Genomic DNA, 25,145 nt, shown 5'->3' on the forward strand with positions numbered 1-25,145 from the left:
ATAAAAGTTTAGCTGCTCGCGGCGTGTTGCATTTGTCTCTCGTTAACAATCGCTCCAGCGGCCTTGTTCAGCTCCCACAACACTCGGTCCTGCTCTGCTTCATACTACAGTAACGTTAATAATTGCAACCATGAACATGATTTCTTCCCGAGTCCTATCCTGATTATTTTCCACCGGCTGTGAGGTGAAGACCACATGTCCCATGATTACGCACTCAAACTTGGCGTCATCAAGCTACGCCTTTGTTTTGAATAGGCCTCTAGCTACCTCTAGCGGACAGAAAATTCTACATATTGCACCTTTAAAGACACCTAATATAAAGAAAGTTTGGTGTGAGGATGAGAAAATTAAGACAGAATTTTAATTACGTGGTGAATTATCTCTTTAACATTGAGTGGATGCAGCCATAGAATAATGTTCAGTCATGACCCAAACCGTTTGCTTGTGTAGCGTCTTGTGGTCTGAAGTTTTTCAGCTGTTCCATGAAACCTGGATTTGGACACGAGGCCGGTCGAGCTGATTTCACCAGTGCAAATGTGTCACCAAATGCCTGATTTTCCTTTAACATCAGATATCCAATGACAACTGAGACAGAACGCGAAACTCCCGAATTGCAGTGGACAAGTACGACTCCTTTCTGGAGAGAGAAAGCAATTGTTCAGTCAGACAGCAGGAAAATAAACCGTTTCCAGAAGCTACTAGAATCCCTCTATGGAGGCATTTAATTTCACATCATTACATACTCCATTATAAAGCATGTAATTAATCCTATGCTAATTGCAAGGAATTACAAAATTGCAAGTTACGGGTGAGAGAACCACTTTCCACCGAGTTGAGAAGAACATTATTTGATTAACTGAGCTGTTGTTTCCTTTTGCATCATAGACGACATACTAAATTAGGTGACAGGAGGTGCTACGCTCATTTTACAAAGGAGTGGAAACTTATTTCCAGCAGCCATTGTAATCATAAACCTTAGTGAATTTGAATCATGCGGCAGTGTCAGGTTAAGGGTGACTGGCGACACTATTTAGTAAAGAGGTTGTATGACAAACAATGGCCCGTTAGTGATATGATCTTTCTACAACTTGCTAAATAATGCATTGTGAAAACTCAGCATCCATTATTCAGCACGCCGCACGGTTACCTAGAATAAGAGAGCTAGCCATTGGATGACCGTGCAGTATCACATAGGCCAGGCGCTAAAGCCCAACACTCATGAAATTACACTGAGAGAATGAAATATCCCTCTTTTAACGCTGCCAGACCTCCAGACATTATGCAAAATGCAAGGATTTGAGCTGAATTTGTGCAAAAACAATCTTGGAAATCACAATTATGACTATGCAAAGAAACAAAATGCTAATGTTACCTCATCTTTAGCCTGGTCTATAAACTGTGCACACTCCTTGATATACGATATGATATCAGTGTCAGGTAGATCCAGTATGCTCAGTGTTTTATAGATGAACAGGTCAGGAAAGGCATTTTCCACACCATATGCAACATTTAATATATGTGTGACCTGAAATCAGTGGAAAAACATTATAAGCCATCAAGCAAAGTTACAATATAAATAATAATAAAATAGTATAAAAATAATAATCAACTCAAGTAAATAAGAAAGAAGTCAAGCACATTACCTTATATTTCCTCAAAGTACCAAAGTCATGAGCGGCATCTTGTGACCCTATAAAAATAAACATAATTAAAAATCATTATTCATTATTAGAATATATAAAAAATTAAATATAGAATATATTACACTGTTAGAATAATATGTAATAACGTTTTTTTATTATTATTATTTATATGTTATTATTTTACTTTAGACATAACCTGAAGTGTAAATTTCATTAAATGCATTCCTTACTTATACTGTATAAACAACATAAAAAGATTAAAATGCTTATTTAAAATAAGCAAACAGGCCATCCTGAGAGGTTTTTATGAGTCAAATGAGAAGATCAGCTACTCACCAAGCAACAGATATGGTTTAATATATCCAACCTGAAGATCCCAGTTATTATCCTGAACATATCCACAAGCAGTTTCAGGCTGTACTGTTTCCTCAACCACCTGTACAGTGGAACCTCTCCATGTCTCAATAATCCGCCTTCCGCTCAAAGTCGTTACTCTGGTGCATTGTTTCCGCAAATTAGTTTTGGAGAAGGATTTTATTTCTTGTGCAAGCGACTGCATCACATTTGCGGCGGGGATGTCCAAAGCAGAAATGCAAAGGCTCCTAGTCTTAGTTCGTATAGACCGTTCGTTGCTCCCTCCCTCCCTAGTAATGCCCGTCTACATTTCTGTGACCTTGATATACCTGAAAACTGAGAAGATTCATTAGCGCACCTCAGCATAGGCCTAATTACCTGAGGAAGATCAAACAACAGTGACACCTAAAGGAGAGAAATATATCTGCATATGTTTACCTTGAGTATTTCCCATGTGCAAATTATTCACGTATTTTCAGGCCAGGCAAAGTTACTAACAATCTAAGGACAATCTACGACAACGATATGCTTAAAACAGAGAAATTTTTCCTTTGAGTTTTCCGCGCGTACAGACGACACCATTATCAAAACGATCCACATTCATACGAATCCGTGAAAATGAACTATTCTGCTGGCAGGCCATTATGGCCATAGATCTATGCCATAGACATAACATTATGTCTGTTATTACGGCGATGAAACATAGACTGAACAACATGTAATGCGCATGTGGACATCATCATTTTCACAGATTCGCGTTTTTGTTGTTTACACGGAAAACATTTTTAAAGTCCCTTTAAAGGGTTAGTTCACCCAAAAATGAAAATTCTGTGATTTATTACTTACCCACATGCCGTTCCACACCCGTAGGACCTTCGTTCATCTTCGGAACACAAATTAAGATATTTTTGTTGATATCCGATGGCTCCTCCATTCGGTTGTTAAGTCTGACGTCACGCGGCAGCGCTTCCGGGTCCTGACGCTCTATCTCATACCACAAGAAAACAACAAATGGTGCTAATATACATACACGATGTGGTGTAATACTACAAAAAAATTATAATCATAACCTTTATCTCCATACCAAAATTCCAGATGGCCAGACAATGATTCATCTTTTATAAATAAATAAAATATTAATATCTGTGACGCTGTGAGCACGGAGACTGTTGTGTAGACTGTAAGTATTTAAAATGTTTAACTTTTTAAAATGATTGATGTTTAAAATGAATAAATAGCGCTCATAAACGGCCGTCGATGGCATTCTCAAGTGAAACGAGTCTAGGCTTGGACCCGGAAACGGCGTTCCTTACGTCACGACTTAACAAGCGGATAGGGAGCAATGACACTTTCTCTCTCAAGATCCAAAGGTACTAAAAACATCGGTTCATGTGAGTACAGTGGTTCAATATTAATATTATAAAGCGACGAGAATATTTTTGGTGCGCCAAAAAAAACCAAAATAATGACTTATAAATGTCACGATCACCTGTGAGAGTGCCCTTCAGCCTCTAGAGGGCACTTCTTCCCGGACTCTCTGTTTCACCTTATTCATGAACTACATTTCCCATACATACTCCCCGGACTAATCACTATTCATCATTGCACTCAGCTGTTTGTTATTTTGTCATTAGTGTCTGTGTATTTAATCTGAGTTGTTTCTGTCTGTTCTTGTGGTTCATTGTGAATGTCACCCTTGAGTCTGAGCCCTGGTTCTACGTGTTCTCTGGTTTTTGTTTTTGGTTTCTTGTTTCATGTTCCTTGTTTTATGTTTGGACTGCTTTTTATGGATTTCGACCCCTGCCAGTACCTGGATTACGCCCTTTGGATTTACCCTCAATAAACACCTTTTCTGCTGCACTTGGATCTATTTGTTTGCTTCGCGATCCGTGACAGAATGAACCACCATTATAAGGATCCAGCAGCATGAGGACTATTCCGTCAGCCACTTGCAGGGAGCGTGTGGCACTGCTTGGGGCAGTGATGGCTCTACGCGAGGAAGGAGAAGAGGTAGGATGCTTCGCCAAGGTTTTTTGGACGATGGCGGTGGGGCTGAGATACAACGACGCGGCGCTGAAGGATACTTTTAATTGCTGTCTCGACGATCCTCTGCCTCAATGTGAGATGGAGGGGCTACGGAGTTTAGATTTCTGGAGGTTCGCCACGTATCTTCGCCGTCGGAGGGAATGGACCTCACTGAGTCAGCCAGGCAGTTTGCATGCTCCAGCCCATGATTCCGTTTCAGAAGGCATTGAGGAGGTGGGCACTGAGCCTCAGCTTCACCCCGGTAAAGGGAGGAGGAGGAGGAGGAGGAGGAGAAGGAAGAAGTCTCCAGCTAGTGAACCCGTTCCAGTCAGTGAGTCCACTTCAGAGCCCGCTTCAGTCAGTGAGTCCACTCCAGAGCCCGCTCCAGCCAGTGAGTCCGCTCCAGAGCCCGCTCCAGCCAGTGAGTCCGCTCCAGAGCCTGCCGGGGAGTCCGATCCAGCCGGGGAGTCCGCTCCAGCCAGGGAGTCCACTCCAGAGCCCGCTCCAGCCAGTGTGTCCACTCCAGAGCCCGCTCCAGCCGGTGAGTCCATTTTGGGTGAGCCACCGTCTTACCCTCGTAAGCGGAGGAGAAGGAGGAAGAGGGCTTCCTCCGTCCTTCAAGGTCCTTCGACTATAGAGACTGTTCATGCTTCACCGAAGCGCCCTGCCCTGCCGGCGCCACCGAAGCGCCCTGCCCTGCCGGCGCCACCGAAGCGCCCTGCCCTGCCGGCGCCACCGAAGCGCCCTGCCCTGCCGGCGCCACCGAAGCGCCCTGCCCTGCCGGCGCCAACGAAGCGCCCTGCCCTGCCGGCGCCAACGAAGCGCCCTGCCCTGCCGGCGCCAACGAAGCGCCCTGCCCTGCCGGCGCCAACGAAGCGCCTTGCCCTGCCGGCGCCAACGAAGCGCCTTGCCCTGCCGGCGCCAACGAAGCGCCTTGCCCTGCCGGCGCCAACGAAGCGCCTTGCCCTGCCGGCGCCAACGAAGCGCCTTGCCCTGCCGGCGCCAACGAAGCGCCTTGCCCTGCCGGCGCCAACGAAGCGCCTTGCCCTGCCGCCTCCCAGGCCGCCAGTCCTGCCACCGTCGTCCAAGCCTTCTGCTCTGCCACCACCGCCCAAGCCTTCTGCCCTGCTACTTCTGCCCAGGCCACCTGAACCATTGAAATCTGCCTGGTCAGTTTCTCCAGCACCACCCTGGCAATCAGCCAGGACTCCAGACCTGCCAGTGCCCGCCTGGTCAAATCCTCCAGCGCCGCCCTGGCAATCAGCCGGGACCCCAAACCTGCCAGTGCCCGCCTGGTCAAATCCTCCAGCGCCGCCCTGGCAATCAGCCGGGACCCCAAACCTGCCAGTGCCCGCCTGGTCAGTTCCTCCAGCACCGCCCTGGCTTTCAGTGGGGCACCCTGGATCTGGCCCGCCGTCCCTCCCCCTGATCCTCCTCCTGTCCACCTCCCTCCTGAGTTTTTTGTGTTTTTGTTTGTTGTCTGGTGGAGCGTCTGGTAGCCGCTCCTTTGAGGGGGGGTAATGTCACGATCACCTGTGAGAGTGCCCTTCAGCCTCTAGAGGGCACTCCTTCCCGGACTCTCTGTTTCACCTTATTCATGAACTACATTTCCCATACATACTCCCCGGACTAATCACTATTCATCATTGCACTCAGCTGTTTGTTATTTTGTCATTAGTGTCTGTGTATTTAATCTGAGTTGTTTCTGTCTGTTCTTGTGGTTCGTTGTGAATGTCACCCTTGAGTCTGAGCCCTGGTTCTTCGTGTTCTCTGGTTTTTGTTTTTTGGTTTCTTGTTTCATGTTCCTTGTTTTATGTTTGGACTGCTTTTTATGGATTTCGACCCCTGCCAGTACCTGGATTACGCCCTTTGGATTTACCCTCAATAAACACCTTTTCTGCTGCACTTGGATCTATTTGTTTGCTTCGCGATCCGTGACAATAAAGTGATGGCCGATTTCAAAACACTGCTTCAGCAAGATTCGGAGCATTATAAATCAGTGTGTCGACTCATGATTCAGATCGTGTGTCAAACTGCCAACGGCTGAAATCACGTGACTTTGGCGCTCCGAACAGCTGATTCGACACGCTGATTCATAACGCTCTGAATCTTCCTGAAGCATTGTTTTGAAATCGGCCAAAGTCGTTATTTTGTTTATTTTGGCGCACCAAAAATATTCTCGTCGCTTTATAATATTAATATTGAGCCACTGTACTCACATGAACTGATTTAAATATGTTTTTAGTACCTTTATGGATCTTGAGAGAGGAAATGTCATTGCTCCCTATGGAGCCATTGGATTTCAACTAAAATATCTTAATTTGTGTTCCGAAGATGAACAAAGGTCTTACGGGTGTGGAACAGCATGAGGGTAAGTAATAAATGACAGAATTTTAATTTTTGGGTGAACTAACCCTTTAAGTCCAGTCATTTCACTTGGCGGCCATCTTTGAAACGCCTCTCGGGCATTCAAGTGCAGCTCCTATCTCTTTGAATTGGTAAACATCAAATTCTCTAAAGCTGTTTTACCAAGCTTTCGATTAAATTTCATATTTGAAATCACCAGTGAAATCTGACAACAACTGTCTCATAAATTGTGTTTCTAAACGATGGTAAAATTTTTTATTTTTCAGGCAGGATGAAGCTAATGCGCATCTCTTGTGCTTTCAGTGTCAATCAGTTCAGGTTGTACATCAGAACGCCGACTCATTATTGGCCGGCTACTGCATCAGCATCACACGCATGTGTCGTGCTGCTCACGTGAATAGCGTCGGCCAATACTGAGCCGGCGTTCTGACACAGAACCTGAAAGCGCTGAACATAAAAAACATAGGAGAATTACCATAAACTGTAAAAAAAAAAAAAAAAAAAAAGGTGGCTAGTTGTAACACACACATGGTTTAAAACTTTCCACAAATGCCATCATGACGAAACTGTGTATTTACTAGTTGCCATATCAACACTATATCGAGAAAAAATTGCACCAAAATTAAAAAAAATCTTTGGAAGATATCACTAAACATTTATTTAACCATAGCAAAAGTAAATTTCTTACTTAAGTTAATTTATTGTCTCTATTTTTTGTGTTTATTTAAAATTAGACAAATCTGATATTATTTTAATCTTATATCTGTTATTTAACAGTTGAGATAGTTCTTTAATGCTGATCTAACCAGCAGAAGACAGGAGCCGGGTTTAAATCCCAGTTGCTCAGATGGGGCACGTTGTAACACTGCATTACAGTGTGCCCCTATTGGAACCATGCTATTCTATTCTATACTTTTATGAATTCTATTAAGAAACCATGAGAAAAAGGTAAATAAAGACTGAAAGTCAAAGTTCAGAAATGATTAATTATTATTATGTTTTGAACTATGCTGTTTAGCTGTGTTTTGCTGTGTTTGTTGTCAAACGCAAAAATTAGTTTATTTTTAATTATTAAAAAATGTAATTATTTGATATGAAAAAGTTAATAATTGTATTTTATTGACAAAATATTTTAGTTTATCTTGTATATTTTTTTATTAGATCAGATAACATTTAAGCTGCTGTATGGTCACGTTACAATGTACCCCACCTATGGGGCATGTTGTCACATTTCACTTCCATTCTTTTGGGGTAGATCAAGAACAAAGTATACACTGTATTAATTAAACAAAACCACATAATTGTACTGGACGTGTGAAATTAATGTGGGGGAAAAAAAATAAATACTCTGAACCCCAAGTGAATTTACACAAACTGAGAAAGTCAAAAAGTGTTACTTTGTGCCCCGGTCTCCATAAATGTCCTAAATGAACTAAAGCCTAATCCTGGCTTAATCTACCAGGCCTTTGTTTCTCTTGGTTTTATCATCTATAATTTTTATGATGCATTAAATGGAAAAAAAAAGATTCTGAAAATATTGGAAAATGTGTTTATGTTTGCTTTTATGTGTATGAAATGTACCAAATAAAATCACAAGCTTAAAACTATAAAATTCATAGAAAAGAATTAAGAGTGAATAACCACATCGTTGCAACAATTACTATCATCAGCAATGATGGGGGCGGAGTGCTTTGGTCACATGACGCAGTGACGTCGGTGCCGGAAGCAGCCTCGTTCTGGCCGTCAGGGCAACACCTAGAAAAAAAAATACATCCCCGACGACGCGCCTGAAGCCCCTAATATGGGCGAATTTTAACACTAAAAACCAGCTCGTTTCGGCGCCTAACCCTTTAACACTACAAGAGGAATCCGGTCGGTTTTGATTTAGCTCGTTTTAACGGTCGTTTGAGCCATGTCTCGGGGCGCGCTGCAGCCGAGCCAGCAGAAGCTGGCGGAGAAACTGACGATCCTCAACGACCGCGGCATCGGGATGCTCACGCGCATCTACAACATCAAGAAGGTGAGAATAAGCGCTTCATGCATGTGTGTAGCAGAGGACTGCAGTAAACGCACACAAATACACACACACACACACTCACACACACACACACACACACACACACACACGGGGTTGATGAGGCCAGGCCCTGATTGAGTGCGTGCGTGTGTGTGCGCGCGACACAGCCATAAATCAATGTTTACGTTGTATAGTGCTTTAATGGCTCATTTAAATGAGATTTAGTACAGGTTAGTGAATTTCCAGGGGTCGATCTAACCTTTAAAAATAACGATGATTATAATGGTGAGATGAGGATGGCTAATGCCCTAGTTTACATCCTCTACGCTCCTAAAGCAGATATCATGCTATGCATCTATATACTGGAACTGTCTATTCAGGGCTAAGTGCACAAAGCTGTGATTGAGAGGGCCTGTGAACATTGTGTGTCCAGACTAGAACCTCACCGTGACCCAGCTTTTAAAGCACTGATAATGACCCATCTATAGAAGAGGATAATCCAATCCACACATCTCAGCCCTGAAAGCTGGAGTTTCTACAAAGATGTAATTGTGGGTATTTGGTAGCAGCTTGACAGTCCTGGTCAAATTGAATCTTTCAGTGTAATATCTCAGTGGGTGTGTTGAAATTATCACACCAAGCCCTTTCACTGCTTCAGCTGTCATACCTGAAGTCCAGAGCATGTTTGACAGATGTCAGATCTGTAGGATTATGAAGTGGTGGTTTGATGGTTTCGTCCTGCAGTGTTGCTCTTTTATAATTTCCCTTTGTCATTGAACAGTGAATTTAATTGTAAAAGTAGTTGTTTGATTTTGAGCTGAGCTGTAATATAAAATCTTAAATTGGTTAAAGCCTATCTTGGGATTAGAGCTGCACGATTCTGGATACATTCACGTTTTTTGTTGTCGTTGTTTAAAATAGAGATCACGATTCAGAATAGACAACTAAATAAAATAACAAGTAGTTTACTAGAGGTTTTGACAAAATGTTACTAGCTGGAGTCAATTTAAAAATATTTAATAATTAGAATTTATTATTATTATTATTATTATTATTAAGTAGTTGAAAGAATGATTCGATGACTCATTAAAACACTTCACTTGTTTCATTACTGGATAAATCAGCGTTTTTTAATTATTCATGAATAATTCAATGACACATAATTTTTTTTAACAGTTGCTTGTCGCCAAATATTTTAGTCTATATATATATATATATATACGTATGTATGTGTGTGTGTATGATTCCACCAAATCAGCTTATGTTTGTAAAATGGCACTGCTTTTTAAGTATATCTGAATGTACACTCTTAACATTAGTCAATCAAGCATTATATTATGATATTATGATAATCTAGCACTATTTAATGATAGAACTTTAGTAATTAGAACTAAAACTTGGTAACCATGTATGAATGCATATTTGTCATTTTAACTGAGCTTAGGACAGGTGGTGGTGCATAAGATATTGTTGGTCATTGGGTGTTTCTGTAAAAAGAAAAAAAGATAATTGTAATTTATTAAAAGATAATAATACTACTACTAATTCTGCTACTAATAACAATATACAATGCACTAAAGATTGATGAGCTGCTGGGTTCATGAATATTTAACATGCGAATGATCAATATAAACATGAATAATATTGTTTACATTAGGGGTGGAGTGGTTCAGATTACTCGCGATACAGTTTTATCACGGTTTTAGGGTCACGGTTCGGTATGTGCCATATTCAGTAAACAATAGGACAATTGTCAAATAAAGTAAATAAAACTTAATAGAATAAAAACACAATCTAACTAAATGAAACAGCACTAATAAACCCATGAGAGCTAAGATACAAATAAAATAAACAATGCTTTACAGGTTTTTCAGGTATCTAACAGCTTTCAGGTACAGAATTAAAAAAATTAAAAAAGCAATCAAATATAAAATAACACTGCATATAAACTTTGAATAATTAAATAAAGATGAAACATTATTGAAGTTACAAAAGCTATTCAGTCAAGAGTGATTTTGTCGTGCTTTGTCATTCAATTAACATTAAAAACAGACAGCAGGAATATTAGACTGCTGTCCCTTTAAGACATAATTCAAAGATCCAGTATACTGATACACATGCGTTGTCTGTCTCGTTTTTCTCTTAAGACATAACCTACTATGTTTGTTAGGATACTCCCTAAGATGGGCATGTTGACATAATTTTTGTGTGAATTTGTCCGTTTAAGTGCAAGACTTGAAAGAGAATTTGCGCGAGAGTATTTGCACGCTGTGACGCGGCTCTCCATGTACGTGCTTCGGATGTGTACACACAAATTTCCTCACAGCACGCGCGAGTTCTCTTTCACGTCTTACGGATGAATATTTAAATTGGCAAGGTTTAAATGAGTTTAGTTTAAACACAGATAGCAACATGAGATGTTCAGGTCATTGCTGTTGTAATGTATAGGGAAACCAGAATGCATATCCATCGAATGAAACATACATTAGCTGAATCCGTCTGTCTGTTTTACATGTTTTTCAACAAACCATATTATAGATGCGTCGTCAGATTTGGGATGAACCACGGTGCAAGCGCGTGCCGAACCTTGGGTGGAGAACCGAATGGTTTGGTTTTTTACAGAGAACCGTTCCACCCCTAGTTTACATGTAGCTCGTTGATTCTGAGACCGCACACTCAGCAAAGTGATGGCGAGTCGTGCACCTTCGCACTAGAGTTTGCGGTACGTCAAATACAGGTACGATGCGCATCCATTGAGCTGAATTGAAAGTACAGCAAAACTGTCAAGTGCTCAGTCAGAGTGTTCAGCGAGTGAAAATATATCTATGCTAAAGTACTTAGCCTCTAACACACACACTGGCGAGTAAAATCTAAGAATTTATTAGCCATTGGCTAATGGTAGACATTATTTAGTCGCCCAGAGTGAAGATTTAGTCACCGATTGTGATTTACTCGCATGGTAGAGGGTTGGTAACAAAGAAATAACAATACTTTATGGTTGGAAAGACTGTTTGAGAAGTTGTTTCTTACCTATACATGACAACTGCTCTCTGGCTCAGCGGCAGCACAAACGCAGATTTGAATGTTCGCTGTAATCGTACTTGTCCAAGGATTAATACACAGGTGAATTATTGTTAATTAGGAATAAAATCGTGTGGATGTTTGAATCGAGATCGCGATCTTTTAACAATTAATCGTGCAGCTCTAATTGGAATTATGGGAAATTAAAACATATTTGGGTATATATCATGTCTGGGTCATTTTTCACCCCAAAATCGAAAGATATTTTGCTTATATATTTGATGTTATTTTCATGGCAAGTAAGCAGATTTCCCCTGCAGTAAATGCAATTAATTGTCCATGTTACAAACAAGCTGACCCATGTGTAGCATTGTTTCAATTATTTAATTCTGATTTTGAAAAATATATATTACAGTATTTTTAATTGTAACATTGTTTCTTAACTAGGTTAGATTTTAGTGACAAACAATTTGTGAAAAATTTAATGCCAAAAAAATAGATTTAATTAAATTTAAGTGCTTATTTAACATAATATTCACTGGCGAGGGGAAATCTATATATATATATATATATATATATATATATATATAAAACATTGACAATAAATTTTAACAGATAACATGTCTCATAAACAAACATACTGATGCAGAATAAAGCCAAATTATTAATTTGTCTGGCTGGTATATTGGCCTACCACTAAAAAAAATCTAATGAAAAAATGTCCAGACACATTACACTAATGTGAAGATGGAAGGGAAGTGCTTAAATGTCATGAAATAATGGTGTTTATTGTCATAATGCAACATTTTTTTCACTTAATGTTGGGTTGAAAATGTGAGCTGGACATGTTTTCATGAGATTTGAAGTATCTTGAATCGTGCAAGCATCACACACAAAGTAAAAAGCCTGTCAGTTCTAGTCTGTATGTACAAAAAAAAAATGTATCCCTTTGCCAATAAAGCCAGTTCTAAGGTTTTTGAGAAAGGCTTGGCATTGAGGCTAGTCGTAATGGAAGCAGTCCAGATCACAGCAGAAAGTGGGCTAGTGGAGGACCATCGCCATTACCATTTTTTCCTCCCTCTGGCCGTGAACTCACTCAGATATGTGATGTGAATTCATCAGTGTGTGTGATGCCCGTTTAGAGCGCAAGAAGGTCTCTGGAGTGCCGCCTGTCTCTCCATGCCCACTGATGTCACTCTTGTGTATGTCTGACCTCGCTCATTCAGACAAGTCACCGGGGGTCAACCCAATATTAGTCATATTCTGTCATATTCTTGTGTACTCCCATGCACCATATCCATTCGGAATACAACACAGTTGAATGCACTGTGGGAAACTTGACCGAACCAGTTCAGTGTTATTGCCCATTACTTCATTTTGCATTTTTTTTTTTTTTTTCCTGTCAAATTTAGTTGAGGGATTGCATTTCCACAGGACTAGAAATTGGAATACATGCTTTTGGTAGTCCTGTTGCCTAGCAACTGGCAGGCATTGCATTGAGTGCTGTAAGATCTATGTTGCATTCTGGTGGATACAGAGAGGGAGTTAAGATTTTAGATAGCATTTGATGCTGATTTGAAACTGAATATCTGAAGCTGACATTTTTATTGTTCTTTCTGCTTTGTAATGTTTACTATTTAAGTCAAAAGGATTTGATGCTTGTTTTTCATATAGGTTTAAACCTTAAGTAAAACATAATGACCTTCTCATCTTTCCTGTGCTTGTGCAGTTCAAGCATAGAATGATAACTAACACTGACTTTATTTTAAACACAAGTTGTATTAAATGCAGTTTGGAATTTGTTTGAGTTCACCGCTAGAATATAGGTTGGTAGCAAAACTGTGTCACAGGAAATGACAGCAGAATACTTCCATGGAAACAACCTCAGGAAGTGTGCCCTTATCTCACAGTGTGTTTAGTTCGACATGAAATCCTCAGAGACCTCTTTTCCACCAACAGAGTCCTGGTGCCAAAGCCAGTGCCCAAACCAGGAGCCATTCTGTGCATTTCCACCAAAGGCCAGACAAATGGGCTCCTTAGCCAGCGGATTAGTCAGGTTAACTAGTAGATTTTTTTTTTTTTTGCATCTGTGGATATATCCTCTTTACAGTCAAGCACATTCAGAGAGATATTTTTGGCAGTTGCATTGCATCTCATGATGTTTTTGGAGCATCCCACCAAGAGTTTTATACGTTTGGTATGGCATGTGAAATTTAAATTCGTCCAACTTAAAAAAATAAAATAAATAAATAATTAAAACATTTCTTAAGACCCCTGTTTTCTCTTCCTTTGCATTATAGGGCTGGGCATTGACACAAATTCAATTTTGATTCAAAAACGTGATTCAATTCAATTCAATTCCGATTTGGATTCAATTCTGTTCAATTTCGATTCTTTTGAATATAATTCAGGTACAGTACATGTCAATTTCAAAATTAATAACTGATTTATATACAAACATTTAAATTACACAAAGTTTTTATAATAATAATAATGATATGGGGTAATAATAACTTTTTAATGACATAATTGTGTTTATACTCCAATTTGTTTTTGTTTGTTTGTTTGTTATATATATATATATATATATATATATATAATCACACATATATACACATATACATATTAGGGATGCACCGATCATGATTTTTTTTATTTTATTTTATGGCCGATATTGATTTTTTTACAAGTTTCCGATTCCGGAAAATCTGGAATTTTTCATGGCTGATTCATATTTTTTTTTTTTTTTTTACAAATTCTGATACCGGTTGCTAGGGCTGCACAATTAATCAGAATTAACACGAAAACGCGCTTAAACCAATTTGGCTTTGTGCAATTATGAAATCGCAAAAAATAATTTATTTTTTTATGTGCAGCTTGTCAGTGAAGCAAGGTTCTGTGATCAGTAAATGCTGATCCATTTGAAAGCACTGCAAGTTTAAGTCGCTTATAAAGTGCATTTGAAAAAGCAACACGCGTCAAACATTTTTCCAAACATGAGAAGCATTTATGAACATCTTGTCCAACAAAAGACAACATTTAATAACCTGTTTTTACTCCAAACTCACTTCATAACATCAGTTGAGTGTTGAAAACAAACATCTCTGTGAGATTATGTGGCTTCTTACACAGAATACGCCACACAACATATATATTCTATCCAGTGATAAAGGCTATGCCGATTAGCATTGCATTATAAATTTACTTTATCATGAAAATGCCCGAGAAGGCTTGAAGAACTCAGATACCATATATTGTCGTAGCCGTGTGTTTATTAGTCATGTTTAATCAATCAAAGCATTTCAATCTTCTGTTTATTCAGCTACAGCGATAGTTTGATGCACATAGAGATTTCCTTGAACGACGTGCGTTATCTTGCTACTTTTGCAGGGTAAATTTGGAGTTCCTGTGCAAGAGCGCCTTCTGGCTTTCAGATGGAGCAGCATTTATTAATCACAGAGCTGTGTTTTACTGACAAGCTGCACATAAAAAAAATGCTGCCTTTGCCAAATCATGTGCGGTTTAATTTCGATGAATCGTGCCCTACCAGTTGCCTTTTTTTTTTCTTTAAGTAAATGTATTTGTTTTTTATTTGCTGCATTTCAGGCCTTTAACAAAACATATATGTAGCCATTTGAAATTAGAGGCAAGCACTGCATTCACAATCTATACATGTAGCATTAGCAGTTGTTTTTGTTTTAAATTAGATTAATTAGATAATTTCAAGATTTAAAACAAAAAATGGAATGGTCTGACTTTGGCTTTGTGAAATTATGCTACATCAAACATACCTGCACAAAAACAGCAGATGTACTAAAGGAAAATGCAAAATTACTCTCTGCCAGTAGGTGGCGCTTATGGAACAGCAGTGATACAGCGCTTCTCTGGTTACCGCTATACAAAAAGCAGCGCTGCGCTTACTTTATGTTCTCTTTGCATCCGTCTTTGGTGTGTCCCGTCTCTGGCCTGTGTTAACGTTCTGTTTACAGACTTACACACAAATGACATTTTGGGAAATAATTGCAGTGTAGTTTGTGTGCAAGTCTGGAAAAGAGATTGTCCAAAATAAATCTAAAAACCGATTTATATCCAGTCGACTGGTACATCTCTAAAATATAAACATTTAAATGTTGGCTGTCATAACTTGTTTTCATGCGGATTTATTCAAACATACATGAAATATAGAAGTATAAATATGTAATATAGTGCATATATTTATCTAAATTCTCCTCTAAATTTATTTATTTTTAGCTGAATTTGAAAGCTGGGACTTTGCTCATAACAAAAATAACAAAGCACAACGCTTATTGCGAGTTGTTGTATGGAGAACACTGTCTAGCTGTATCGGCACCAACATTATTTTGGTGGAAAAGGGGTAAGAGACAATAGAAGCTGTTGTATTAAGTTCTAGGCAAAAAAAATGTTTCTTTTTCAAAAGCTACAGTTAAACTGAGTTCAAATGATTAAGCACATTTAGTGCACTACTCGATGAAGTGCTGTACCATCTAGTACTCTTACCTGCTATTACTTCTGATTGAAATGACACAGATAGACAAAGTTCACCTGAATGGATTCAGTCTGAGATCAGTGATGATCAGCTATAATTGGCCCTTTGCTCTTATAATTCTGTGCATGAGATGATTTGATGCATTGGAGCAGATAATAATGACATTTTTGTTTGTTTGTTTGTCTGTTTTGTTTGTTTGCTCGCTCTATTTTTGCAGTGTGATTCTGTTCGTCATTCTTTAAGTTCAGATCTGTTTTCAGTCATTTTGTGAACATGTTGACCTTGGTTCCCTTTTACTTGCATGGATTATGTTTCTTTGACTAATCACAAACTTCCTAGTCTTTTCTTGAACATGACGTGAATTCTGAACTCAGCCCACAGTGTTCCTGCTCCCGGAGGAGTGAATTCTGCATGGTGTCAATGTTAGCTCTGGGAACGACTGCCTCTCAATGCACTGTGTGACCCGACTGACCCCTTGCGTCCCTCCTTAGGACCCGAACCAACACACTAACCGGAACGACTTACAATTAGTTCCCAAAGCTAATTTGTTTTGAAGTGAACATGCATGGTAGACATTGGAACCTGTGTTTATGTGTAATTTTCTCTCTTTCTGTTACAATGCTTCCCCCAGCAAGGACAAGTTTGGAAGGTTTGCACAGCTTTTCACCTTCCTAAAATCTCAGTCCCCCCCTTCCCCCCGCTCTCCTACCAGTCTCATGTCCCATGATCTTTCTGTACGCAACTCACAAAAAAGGCCCTTCCCAAACTGTAGCACCAGCAGGACTCTTCTGTTTAATCTTTCTTTAAACAGATTTATTTCTGTTTCTTTAGCGGAGTGATTTTCGTTTTGATTGATTTTTTGCGGTAATGCCAGTCTTACAGATGTTGAGTGGTGAGAGCTGGGCGGTATAGCAAAAAAAAATTCTTAATCATATCTCAGTATTTTTAGCTGCATTTTGATGATATTTGAAGTATATGTCTATATTTATGGATGTTTTTGTGAGCAGAGGAGCCGTCATTTTGACAACCATTTGCTGCCTTCATAGATTCAAAATGTTTATTGCAATTAGTAAAATACAGATTTAAAATAAAATCTGATTTGTTCTAAAATTCAAACAATCAATAGTATTTGTAAATGTCAAATCAATTAATGTTTATCCATTTTTTTATTTTTTATTTTTTAATTTTTTTGGCTGTACATAATGCTATAATCAGTGTTGGGTAAGTTCCTTTAAAAAAGTAATTAATTACAAGCTACTAATTACATCTTCAACAGTGTAATTAGATTATTGTACTAATTACTCTCTCTAAAGAGTATTGCATCACTTATTACTAATTACTTTCTATTTAATCCCATATCAACCAGTTGAACAAAAGCATAGACATGAAACTGCTCTTTTAATTCTTTGAAATAAAAAAAATGCATAAATTATTCTTGAACTGTCTGACCAAAGTGTTTAAAAGGCAGAAATTTGCATTAAAAAACCATATATTTTAACATTAGATATTTAAATTGTGATGTTAAACCCACTTTTGTTTTATATACAATTGTTCTATAGTCTATACAGTATTTAATGCATTTCAGAAAAATGAACAGTAATCCCTTAGATTACTTTCTTAAGGGAGAAGCAATTAAATTACGGTAATTAATTACTTAGTAGTAAATGCATTACGCCCAACTAGCGTTGTCAAAAGTACCAACCGCGATACCAAGTCGGTACTGAAATTTTAAAAATGTGACGCTTTGAGCACTGTTGAGCAGATTCGTAAGCACCTCTGATTGGCCATTGTGTTCACACGCTCATCAGATATGTCTGTGAAACACGGAAGTGTTTGAATTTGAAAGCAGGCGTCTATCAGTGGACCGGTCCGCTGATAGATGTCCGCTTTCAAGCACTCCGGTGTGTATCTGTGTAAGCGCTTGGTGAAGAGCGTCAATGATGACTATTTACAATGTTTTTGAAGTGTTGATCATTGTAGCCAATCAGACATATCTGATGAGCGCGTGAACACAATGGCCAGTCAGAGGTGTTAAAGAATCCGCTCAGCAGCACATTTTTAAATTTTCAGTGGTGACTTGGTATCGCAGTCGGTACTTTTGACAACACTACACCCAACACTGGTTATGATGCATACATTTCTTTAAGCATCATAATATACAATATAAAATATTGATACATTGTGTTTGAGATGATTAGTTTATGAAAAGTTTGAAAAGTGGAGATGGTCGCCCTTAAAGAAATGAAAATCTTTCAACCATTCAATTTAGCACAATTTAACAGCAAAAGTAACGTGCCAATTATTATTTTTTTTTTTAAATAAATCACTAATATAGGCAGATTCACAAATATCGCCCAGCCAAATATGTTACTACAAACCTTTGCTTACATTTGTTGGGGTAATAATAAAGATTATTAATGCATGAGGCTTATTTTTATTTTTCATTTTTTTTCCCCTTATTTGTTTGTTTTATTTTTACCATCTTCTTTATTTTCAGCAAGTTTGCTTTTAACTGCAAAGCACCAGTTGGATGTCAGTAGTTCTATAAACAAGGAAGAACAAAACTAGCCATAGCCAGCCATTTTTGAGGCATAGTACAGATTCTCTGTGGCTTTATTTATTTACTCCTCTGTGATTGGCTGTGTTAAATTATCAGTGGGCACAGGAGTAATTTAGCTAATGTAAATTTAATGTTAGTGGGTTTCGTTCTGTTACCCTGAGCTGATTGCCGGTTTGCATCATTTCCAGGGCCTGCGTGTAACCCCCGTCAGTTTGCTAGCCATGCGGTGTCTTTTTTTGGGAACGACCTAATGGGCTTCGTAAAAAAAAAACACATGTTGTCTTACAGCACCCAGAGCCTCTGTGTGTTGCCGTGCACACTGGAATGGTCTTGAGGTTTGATGCTGCGTTAGCCGTAGGTGCATGTAAAGCATCATGTAACGTGTCATGTGACCATATACACTGCCCTGCCTCAGCTGCACGTCCACTGACGCGTTCCAGCTCCTTCACTCTGTAAGACACTCACCTCTTACAGAACAGCCAGCCAATCAGACGCACTGTCCAGCAAACCCACCATCTCTCTGTTGCTCTCTCTCCAGGACTGTTTCTGATCATACACTGCTGTCTGTGTTCCACTAACTGCTCTCCAACTTCTCACACAGCACCTTGTCCATTTGAAGAGCATTTTCAATTCTGTCCTCTCTCTTTCCCTCTTTTCCCTTTTTTGTCTGTCCTTCCATTAGGGTTGGGAATCCAGAACTGGTAACATTTTTGAAACAAACCTGGAACAATGTACTAAAATACAGTAAAGATTATGCTCAACGAAATCATACGATACAAAAAAAAAATAACACATCTATAATAAAAACACATCTTTTCTATTGCGCCATACACACTGGTTGTAGTTCGATTCTTGAATTTTTTTTATACTTTTTTTTTTTTTTTCTTGAACAGTTAAATCTAGGGCTGGAACTAACAATTATTTTTTCTATCGATGATACTATTTATGACAAGATACTATCTATTTATTAGACCTAATTAGGAAAGGTGTTTACCATGGCTGTGCTCAGTCACTTTTTGGGATTTGCAGCAGATATTGCTTAAAAGTGTGAATCCTGAAATGTTTTGTTCTTTAAAGAGATTAAAGTAGCTGCTTGAATATGTTCATTCAGTTGATGGTCAAAACAGCTGAAGTCACAACCGCATTCTAACTAGCCATAGCAGTAACCAGAGCGACAGTATCAAACATGACTGTGTCCATAAAACTTTTTTTATGGTTTTACCACGACTGGCAGCATGTTATTAAAGGGATAGTTCACCTGAAAATGAACATTCTGTCATCATTTACTCACCCTCATGCTGTTCCAAACCCGTAAGACTTTCGTTCAACTTCAGAACACAAATGAAGATATTTTTAATGAAATCTGAGCAATTTTTGTCCCTCCATTAACAGCTAAGCAACCACCACTTGAGTGTTTATATGTGAATAAAAGCCTAAATTAAATCTGTTCAGCATGCAAAGGGGTCATGTTTCTTCAGAAAATTGACCAAACCTCTTAATTCATATGGATTATTGTGACGATTTCTTTATGAACTTTAAGCGTCAAAAGTGGTAGTTGCTTAGCTGTCAATGGAGGGACTGAAATCGCTCAGATTTCATTAAAAATATCAATTGTGTTCCGAAGATGAACGACAGTCTTATGGGTTTAGAACAACATGAGGGTGACTAAATGATGACAGAATTTTCATTTTTGTGTGAGCTAACCTTTTAAATAAATGAAATATTTAAAATAACCAACAACAGCATTAATTGCTTTGTAACCGGTTGCAGAGATACTATAATAGTCTTCCACTGCCGTCTGGTCGTTTTGAGGTAGGAGAGCCCTGGGATGTTTTCTTTCCAGAAGCTCAAATGCTTGAAGTTGTGCTGCTGTGGTAGGCCTTTGTCATTTCAATTTTACAGAGCGTGCAGAGCACCATTTTATTTGGTCTCTGTTTAAAAATTCCCACACTTTAGATTGGGCTCCGTATTTTTGTAATAATGGCTGATTTTCAGCATGCCCGAGAGTCGGAGCTGCCATCATTGGGGATGACCATAAAAAGTGCAACGAATCAACGCATTCCATGCAAATTGACTAATTTACGTAATTGAAATCATTGTAATCGTAATTGATTACATTGATGCTTTGTTCCAGCCCTAGATGAATCACAGATGATATTGTCATTTTTCTTTCTTTATATATATATATATATATATATATATATATATATATATATAATTAGTTAGTAAATAATATAGTTTGATTCAGTTATTTTGTGCTTCCTAAAAGGTTCAAAGAATCATGATAAAACAGAAATCATTAAGTTCCTTATGATTCCCATCCCTACCTTCCATTCTTTCTGTCCTTCATTCTCTTTCAGTCTCTTCTACATTCTGGCCTTTTCTTTTTTTTCATCCACTGCATTTTCTAACTGTGATCAAATCCCTGCACTTTACCTCACTGTTCATCCTCTCTGATCTGTCTCAAACGGTTTGAATCTTTGTTTCATTATCAGTGGATTATCAGTCAGTTTTCTGCATATGTTCACAGTGGTGCTGTTAAAGCTGTTGCACGTTTAGCAGTGATGTTTTTTTCCTGTTCATTGTAGGCCTGTGGAGATCCCAAGGCAAAACCTTCCTACCTAATTGACAAAAACCTGGAATCAGCCGTGAAATTCATCGTCAGAAAATTCCCAGCCGTTGAGACGCGCAACAACAACGTAAGTTTCATATTATGAATCAAGTATGTTGTAATGACTGAGTGAAGGTTGTGATGTTGATGCTTATATAATATTTTACACATGTAATTGACTATAATTCCAATGTTTAATGTATTAAAGGTGCTGCAAGTGATTTTGTTGTTGTTGTTGTTGGGGGTGGGGGGGTTGCACTTAGCAAACTGGCTAAAACCATTTACAACACCTTTAATCAGTCAAGATAATTGTTGAGTGATAGTACTGCATGTTTTCTCCTGCTTCCAGTCATACGTCAGTAAATTAGGTTTTGATAACCATGTTTACCAAGGACCATCCCAGTGTTTCAGCTGTCGACGAAAAGTATTTTACTGTCATAATATCTGATTATACCCTTCTAATTTAAATCTGGTGCCATGACCCTGATCACATCAGCTATTGTGCAGCACCCTGAAAGGGACTCTTTAATGGCCTTAAACTTTTGAACAGTTTAATTATAGAAGTACATATAATATTTACTGTATCTGATGTTAGTGGTTGTTCAACAGCAAACTTGTAGAATAGTTCCTCTCTATCAGTGGTTCTCAACCCACCATGAATCATCCTGCTCTCACCTTGGAAGTTTACTGAGGCTGCCTAGTGGGCCCGGTCCCCTGGTTGAGAACTGCTGCTCTAAATGATGACTATACATCTTTTAGCAAATATACAGCTTTGTATACATCTTCTGAGCTGATATTAAAGGGTTAGTTCACCCAAAAATGAAAATTACCCCATGATTTACTCACCCTCAAGCCTTCCTAGGTGTATATAAATATCTTCTTTCAGACAAACACAATCGGAGATATATTTAAAAATATCCTGGCTCTTCCAAGCTTCATAATAGCAGTGAATGGGGGTCCCAATTTTGAATCCAAAAAACACGGCTCTGGGGTTTAATAAAGGCCTTCTGAAGCGAAGCAATGTGTTTTTAAAAAAAAAAAACTTTATTGACTATAATAATTAACTTACGGCCATACGCATCGATTTGCGGCAGAAGAGTAACCCCTGACCCGTCGCATGACGCGATGACGAACGTGGAAGTGCAGAGGATAGCTCAAAACAAAACACTGGTCACGAATTAGAAGTCTAAAATGAGAAATTTTATTTATTATTTATTATAATTTTAATAATAATTTTATAATAATAATTTTATTATTTATTTATATATTTATTTTATATAAGATTTCGATATAAGAAAAGAGGAGCTTGAGTTTGTTGGACAGCCCTATTTGATTAAATCACGAGAGGCATCTAAGCCTGCATTACTCCTACATCCTGTGTCATACATTGTGTCAGGGGCTACCCTTGCAAATTGACTTTTGTTTTCTGTTTCAGCACTTTTAGTCTCCCATCTGATTACCATCATACCCCCTCGAACACCACAGTCGCCAAGCCCAGTCCTTTCTGTAATGCTTTGTTGCCATTGCCACAACCCTGAACATCTCTGAAGCATGTTTACCATGCTGTTCATGGGTTCCCATGGTGCTCATTCCTCAACCATCAGAGAGTGATTCAAACATCACTCCTTATGGTCGTGGAACATGGAGGTTTAGTTTGAGATCATTGTAAAAACACTGTTTTGTCATGCAGCCCAATTTTTTATTTTTCAAATGTTTGATGTAGTGTCAGTCGTAGAACATGAGGTGATGTCCTCATGAGAGGGGCTTTCCCAGATCTGTCTTTCTTTCCAGGAACCTTTGGCCACACTTAACTTGACCACAACACCACAAATAGGATTTAGCTATTCTTAATATGGAATCATTTTGTGTGGATCAGTCCATATAACCCAGAGAGGAGATGCAATCACCATATCTTTTTTGGTGTTTATCAGATCAGGAAATGACATCTGTTCAGCCCATGTTGCTTTAGGAATGTAGGCGTGTTGTAGTTTCACACCTCTACTTGTTTTGGTCCTGCATTCCTGCTATTAGTCACTGATCTGATGTGCACATCTCAAATGAATACTGTGGCGTAAAAAAGAACATTTTTCCCCCTAGTTATTTGTCTCAGATACCCCTTTTCCACCAACAAGATCCTGGTGCCAGAGCCAGTGCCTATTCTGACACAATTCTGCGCATTGGAAAATTTGCCCCTTTAACCCTGATGATCTTGACCACTAATCTTAGAACATAGTGAGTGGTATTTTTAAAACACAAAACAAAACTAGACCACTCCTATTATTATCCACAAAGTTGCCTACATTGGAAGCACCCGAATGTTGCTTCTTGATGCACATTCAGTTGAAAAACGTAAACTTTAATTCAAAAGTCATTTGTGTGAATTGAGTGCTAAAAAATGTTTTATATTTACATAACTTCTGATGCTTAATTTAAAGCATGTGATGGCATAAAGACAGATCAGATACATTGTAGTTTGACTCTCAAGTAAATGGAAATTTGTGCAGGTCTTGAATTTTGGAGGAAAAGAGGTAAAGATGACATTTAGCCTGAATTTTTAATAAGAAGCCACAGATGTTTTGGGGAAAACACAGGAAAATCATCAGCATCATGACATCAGTCATTTGTCTTAATTTATTTAATGGGATTGTCTCATAACAAATTAACCAAACACTTTTTCATGTGTGCTATTAAATATTATTTTTATATATGCATTTCATGTCTCAAGTGTGTTTTGTGTTCATTTTTCATTTTGGTCCCACTGTATTAACCAACCACCATGTCCTTTTGAAGTGTTGTATATTTCAGATGCTGCTTTGCCTTCTACTTTGTGTTAAAGATGTTTAACTGCTTCTCGCAATGATGTGGAGCTGTGTCATGTTTAACTGTGTTTGAGTTGCCTTTTAGTGTTGTTTTATATTTCCTTTTTTGTTTTTTGCATTTTTTGCATGCTTAACATGGCTATTTTCTGGATTATTCTTTTGGTAAGTTTGGACTCCATGTGGAGTCCCATTTGCTTTATTTAGTTCCTGCTCTTATGTATATGTAGTTTAACATTTCAGTTGTACTCACATATATATGTCAGTATTTCAGTAACCTACATGGACAAAAGGAATCTCAGATGTGCCCTTCAAATAACTCTTAAAATTCAAAGCCTGTGAATTCTATTCATTTGGAGTAGCTGTGAAGTAATATTTGACTACTTATTGGGATGTGCTCTGAACTTCCTTTGAGTCTGTTACTGCATGGTTACATGTTCTCTTCAGTATATTTATCCACTCTATTAAAAAAAAAAAAAAATTATATATGTAATGAGGTTTAGCCCATTGTGCACAGCATCACATAGTTTTGCCCAAACACACTTTAATTGGAAAAGAGCGGAGATGGTGATCATGAAACTTTTTGAACTTATCAAAAACTATATCATTTATTGTATCTTTGGTATTCAGTTTACTTGGTTTTGGTGGAAGAATCTCATGAAACCTGCCAAGAGCATGTCCAGGTTGTGTAGTAACCCAGAATCCAACGAGAGCATAAAATAGCATAAAAAATAATATAGCATAAAATAAAAATTACATATTGCTTAAACGAAATAAAGCCTATTTTTGTTTTGTGATATTATTTTATAATTATTTTATTTTTATTATGACAATGATTTTTATAATGACAATTAATTCCCACCAATCCTCATGACTATAATGCAATAATATACTTATTTTAATTGATACAATTGATAAAGAGCTATAAAGTATTATTAAAAAGAAAATAGTTTAATTAAAATATTTTTTATATGTAATAAAAATAATCTACTGAATAATGGAAAATAGAAGTTTAAATAAAAAACAAAAAAAAATGATACACATATTTTTTGTAAAAAAAAAAAAAAAAAAAAAAAAAAAATTACCAATTTCTGTTAAAGTTAAATATTATCAATGCCCAAAATCTTAAAAATCTTTAAAAACAGGCTTCATTTTTTTAATGCAGATTAAAATTTTTGATTTTTAAGTGAAATGTGACCATAACATGTTTTTGTAAGATCCTAC

The 25,145-nt window shown here is 38.0% G+C and overlaps 2 protein-coding genes across 11 annotated transcripts in view; one reads left to right on the forward strand and one right to left on the reverse strand.

The window, feature by feature from the left end:
- Window positions 1–208: 208 nt before the first annotated feature.
- Window positions 209–2,841, reverse strand: dusp19a (dual specificity phosphatase 19a). The gene is made up of 4 exons (XM_048192418.1): window positions 1,980–2,841; window positions 1,644–1,690; window positions 1,373–1,525; window positions 209–637 (listed from the first exon to the last, which is right to left on the reverse strand). The coding sequence occupies exons 1-4, from the start codon at window positions 2,200–2,202 to the stop codon at window positions 419–421; spliced, it is 642 nt and encodes a 213-aa protein (XP_048048375.1). The 5' UTR covers window positions 2,203–2,841; the 3' UTR covers window positions 209–418.
- Window positions 2,842–8,049: 5,208 nt separating this feature from the next.
- nckap1 (NCK-associated protein 1) overlaps window positions 8,050–25,145 on the forward strand; it is a 58,035-nt gene continuing 40,939 nt past the window's right edge. For 4 of the 10 annotated variants that reach the window (XM_048194523.1, XM_048194529.1, XM_048194524.1 and 1 more), the window contains exons 1-2: window positions 8,050–8,409; window positions 21,083–21,193. In XM_048194523.1, the coding sequence (XP_048050480.1) occupies window positions 8,302–8,409; window positions 21,083–21,193 (219 nt within the window). In that variant the 5' untranslated portion in view covers window positions 8,050–8,301. Of the gene's footprint in view, window positions 8,410–16,565; window positions 16,584–21,082; window positions 21,194–25,145 lie in introns of all 10 variants that reach the window. The other 6 variants (XM_048194520.1, XM_048194525.1, XM_048194522.1 and 3 more) reach the window with 2 other exon arrangements.

This window comes from Megalobrama amblycephala, linkage group LG6 (assembly GCF_018812025.1).
Source record: "Megalobrama amblycephala isolate DHTTF-2021 linkage group LG6, ASM1881202v1, whole genome shotgun sequence".
Taxonomy (NCBI): Eukaryota; Metazoa; Chordata; class Actinopteri; order Cypriniformes; family Xenocyprididae; genus Megalobrama; species Megalobrama amblycephala.